Source organism: Acanthisitta chloris, unplaced genomic scaffold (genome assembly GCF_000695815.1).
Source record: "Acanthisitta chloris isolate BGI_N310 unplaced genomic scaffold, ASM69581v1 Scaffold39267, whole genome shotgun sequence".
In the NCBI taxonomy this organism is placed as follows: Eukaryota; Metazoa; Chordata; class Aves; order Passeriformes; family Acanthisittidae; genus Acanthisitta; species Acanthisitta chloris.
Window position 1 is genome coordinate 1 of NW_008684915.1, and position 4190 is coordinate 4190.

At 39.1% G+C, this 4190-nt stretch overlaps 1 protein-coding gene across 1 annotated transcript; it reads right to left on the bottom strand.

Annotated features, from left to right (window-relative positions):
• Nucleotides 1-1099: 1099 nt before the first annotated feature.
• Nucleotides 1100-3858, bottom strand: LOC103806792 (NAD(P) transhydrogenase, mitochondrial-like). The gene is made up of 3 exons (XM_009079499.1): nt 3742-3858; nt 2846-2961; nt 1100-1563 (listed from the first exon to the last, which is right to left on the bottom strand). Exons 1-3 carry the CDS (start codon nt 3830-3832, stop codon nt 1414-1416), a joined length of 357 nt encoding a protein of 118 aa, XP_009077747.1. The 5' UTR covers nt 3833-3858; the 3' UTR covers nt 1100-1413.
• Nucleotides 3859-4190: the final 332 nt, after the last annotated feature.

Sequence of the window (4190 nt, forward strand, 5' to 3'; positions counted from 1 at the left end):
CCACATCCAGCCTGGTCTTGAACACATTCACAGTTTCTCTGGGCAACTTGTTCCAGCGCCTTACCACCCTCACAGTAAAGAATTTCTTCTTAATATTTACTCTAAACCTGCCCTACTTCAGCTTAAGGCCATTCCCTCTTGTCCTCTCACTACATGCCCTTCTTCCAAGTCCCTCTCCAGCCTGCCTCTGGGCTCCCTTTAGGTACTGGAAGGTGCTCTATGGTCTCCCCAAAGTCTTCTCTTATCCTGGTTGAGCAACCCCAACTCTCTCACAGCCTGTCTGCATAGCAGAGGTGCTCTGGCCTTGTGATCAACTCAGTGGCTCTCCTCTGGGCTTGTTCCAACAGGTCAACATCCTCCCTATGCTGGGGGCCCCAGAGCTGAACACAGCACTCCAGGTGGGGCCTCCCAAGAGCAGAGTAGAGGGGGAGAGTTCAAACGTGCTTTTTCCAGCATCACAAAAATGTTAACTGAGAAAGCATTGCTAAATTTTGAAGTAGCAAATATACCTAAAAGTCTAAGTGAACAAACTGAAACACTGCAGTCCGAATTCTGTGAATAGATCAGGTATGCAAGATGTTCTGCCTGAACTGGACCATATTTTCTCTCAGACACTTAAAAAGGCAGCAACCGGAAAAGACAGAGAATTTAGCAGCTGCTTATAATAGTTAAGCAGTGCAACTAAATGTACATTTCCTTGTCAGACTTAGGATTTCAGGCAGTTGCCAAGTAATCTTCATTTAACACAAGTGCGCACTACAAAAAACAAGTGGAACCGTATTTGAAAGAAAAGTTGCTTTCCGAAAATGTTCCTGATTCACAGCATCCATATAATCCCCAAAAGAAATGGAACATTATGTTTGGAATCTCATATCACGTAAGCATCTATTTCATAGAATCCTAGAACACCCTGAGATTGAAGGGACATGCAAGGATTTGCTTCTGCTTACATCTGTTTAAAATTTATTCCTAAGTTTTGATGAAATCAACAGTTGTTTTGTCCATACTGGCCAAAGAACAGCTTTGATGATAAGACTGAATACACTTTTGGCACAGTATTTTTTAGTGAATTTCCATGACAGAATTACCAACATTAGGGAGAAGGAAGTCAGTAACTACTTAAAGACAACCATGAGTTATTAGTTCCTCCTTGTAACAGCTCAATGTTAACCTTAAAAAGCACATTTTCATTCTTTAATGCATTGTCTCGTTGGAGATTTAGTTTGAAGGGCTAATAAGCCCGTTTTTTTATAAAAGTCTATATCCCCTGGCTGAACTACATCTCCTAGGAGTCAATGCAATCTTCTCCAAAAGCCAGCTGCCTTATGACAATGAGATTCTTCTACCTCTTGTTTTCCATGACCTCTGTGACAAAACCGTAGCCGCAAACATGAGCAGAATATAAATCAGTATTTAGCTTTGATATGATTCCCTGACTTTGGCCTGCAGGGCATCACAAGTCTTCTTAGCATCTCCCAACAACATGGCAGTATTGGGTTTGTAGAAGATTGGATTGTCCACCGCTGCATAACCAACTCCCAAAGATCTCTTCATTACAATGACCTGCACATAAAGAGTTCATGTTTGAAACAGCAAAAAACAACCACCAACCTCCTTCAAACAAAGACAACACAAAAGCAACCTCCATGAACAAAGCAAGAGGTAGAGACATCCCTGGCCAAAACAGGGTGCTTACTGCTATGAAACTGTATTTCAAATTTTAATACAGCAGACAAATTGATATTCAGACTACTTTCAGAAACATTTTACTGTTAATGTGACATGTCAGATGAACAGACTGTGGACAACATACATGCATTTACTTTATTCCATGTAAGAAAGTCAAAGCAAGATGGGCACTGATGATTACAACACAAAAGGTTTTAGAGACTTTTAGTTTTGAGCTATTTTAAGAAACCAGTTCCTTGATAGCAACACAATTCAGATAAGCATTCACATAATACTTTGTAAATGCTCTCTGGACTATTAATCTGTATTACTTCATACATGGGCCTTCAAAAAAAATCCTCATCTAAATTTCAGCCAGTTTCAGCTATTAAGTATTGAATTAGTTAACCACGGCACCTCCAGCAGAGAAACTGTGAAGCTTTACCAACTTTGTTTGTGCTTATTTCTCAAATTGCAACACATATGCACACTGACGACAAACACGTGTGCCTATGACTGAGTACTTGAATGGCTAATGCACAGGAGAACTGAGGCAACCATTGGGATCAGATCAATATATCAAAGACTGAACATCACGGAAACACAACCATATGTAATTTTAATCAGATGACCTTGCTTTCAAAGAACAAACTGGTAAGATAACTAAACTGTCAGTTCAATATGGTACACTAAGCTCTCTACTCAATTTAGCCACTCATTGTTCTGAGTGTTTGGGGTTTTCAGGGGAGTCTAAGGGAGGAGGGCTATTAATTTTTTTAGTTTATTTAAGCATATTATTAATTCTTGTACTTCCACCTCAGTATTACACAAATCCATCAAATTTCCTACAAACTTTAAAAGGCAGATATTTGTACAGAAATGCTTCAGAGCTGCGAATGTGAGCAGAACATAATTTATTCTAATCATATTTTCTAGCAGAAGCACGTTCAGTGGTCTTTTCTATTGCAATCGTCATTAGTCTCACTAAAGCACATGTCAAGGACCATTACAAAATCATGAACAGTGCATCACACTTGAAAAGTACTGACTGTTTTGCTGAATAACTTAGAGAAAAGCTTCTCATGGAAACCGTACCAGTAGGAGAACGATGTTAGCTTATCCTATAAACAACGTTTTTAAAAGTATGCTACCTAAGGCAGGTGCTAACGCAACTCACCTGTTTAGACTTCCAGACCTCAAGAACTGGCATTCCAGCTATGATAGAGTTCGGATCTTCCTGAGCTGCTGAATTAACTGTGTCATTTGCACCAATTACAAGGACCAAGTCGGTTTCTGCAGCAAGACAAGGAAAACAACAGTGATGAAAAATTATCTGAAATCTGAACACTGAAGCTGATGTATATTGTTGTGTTAAATCTGATCATTATAGGCAGATGAGCCCCTAACTGTTAAATACTCTAAAAATATTTATGGAGACATCATTCACACGAGTATTTTACAAACTCATCAAGCAAATTATATGTCAGAGTTCAAGCATGCTACCAACTACCTCCAGCAAACTGCAAGTATCCACAAACCTATTCCAAGGGACTCCTTAGACCAACTCTGATACACAAAATTTAAATCATTTGGTATTTAAATGTGGTTGAATACACACGTAGTATCATCACTTTCAATTTTTTTTGCGCCTGCCTTTTCCTTTGAATATTCTTCTGAAAAACCTTTTACCAGCAACCTTCTGATTTTAAAATAAAGATGTAAAAAACAAGAAGTTGTCTGTACAATGTTATACTGCTTTGCAAGACATGACATGGTCAAGTCATCCACAATACCTAACCTAAAGAAGTAACAATAGTTTTCCTTTACATGGATGCGGCAGTAACAGAGATAATACAGACACAACATTCGTCATTTATTTCACAGCTTCGAGCAATTTTCAAAAATGCTCCCTCCCCCTTCACCCCCAAGAAAAAAACACTTCAGTCCTCTACAGTGGTAGCACAACTGAATGGCCTGATTAAGATTTCCTATTTTTAGAAATCCTTGTCTGATGCAAAACCAGAATCAAATAAAACATCCAATGTATTGGAAACTTATGGCTCACATGCTAACCTGGGAAGTCTTCATTGATCTCATCCATTTCCAGTACAATATCATAGGGAACACCAGCCTCTGCTAGTAGTACATTCAGCTGACCAGGCATACGGCCAGCCACAGGGTGAATACCAAACCTAAAGGGGAAGAAAGTCCAACCCCATTAGTAAGTACAGATGACTTTGTTTTATACTGTAAAACTGTCACTTGTGACCTACGAGGCTGAGTAGTTCTTAAGTATAAGCACACATGTAAATTAATAGAATGAAATTATTAAACCTCAACAGTATCATAATTAATTTTCCAGTGTTGCAGGGAACTGAGTGGGTGGGAAAGGGAACAAGACCCACAGATTTGACTCTTCACCTGGAGAGCAGCTGCTCCTTTTCTGCAATGTTAGAAGTATGACTGACATAAGAGGTATGCAAAAGAATATGCTCGTTTCCCAGCAAAAATACAGCAGCTAG

Coding starts and splice junctions, on each gene's coding strand:
- LOC103806792 (XM_009079499.1), bottom strand. CDS start 3,832: ATGCCTGGTCAGCTGAATGTACTACTAGCAGAGGCTGGTGTTCCCTAT. Junction 2,962..3,741: donor GATCAATGAAGACTTCCCAG/GTTAGCATGTGA, acceptor GTCTTGCTGCAG/AAACCGACTTGGTCCTTGTA. Junction 1,564..2,845: donor AGGTCTGGAAGTCTAAACAG/GTGAGTTGCGTT, acceptor CTTTATGTGCAG/GTCATTGTAATGAAGAGATC.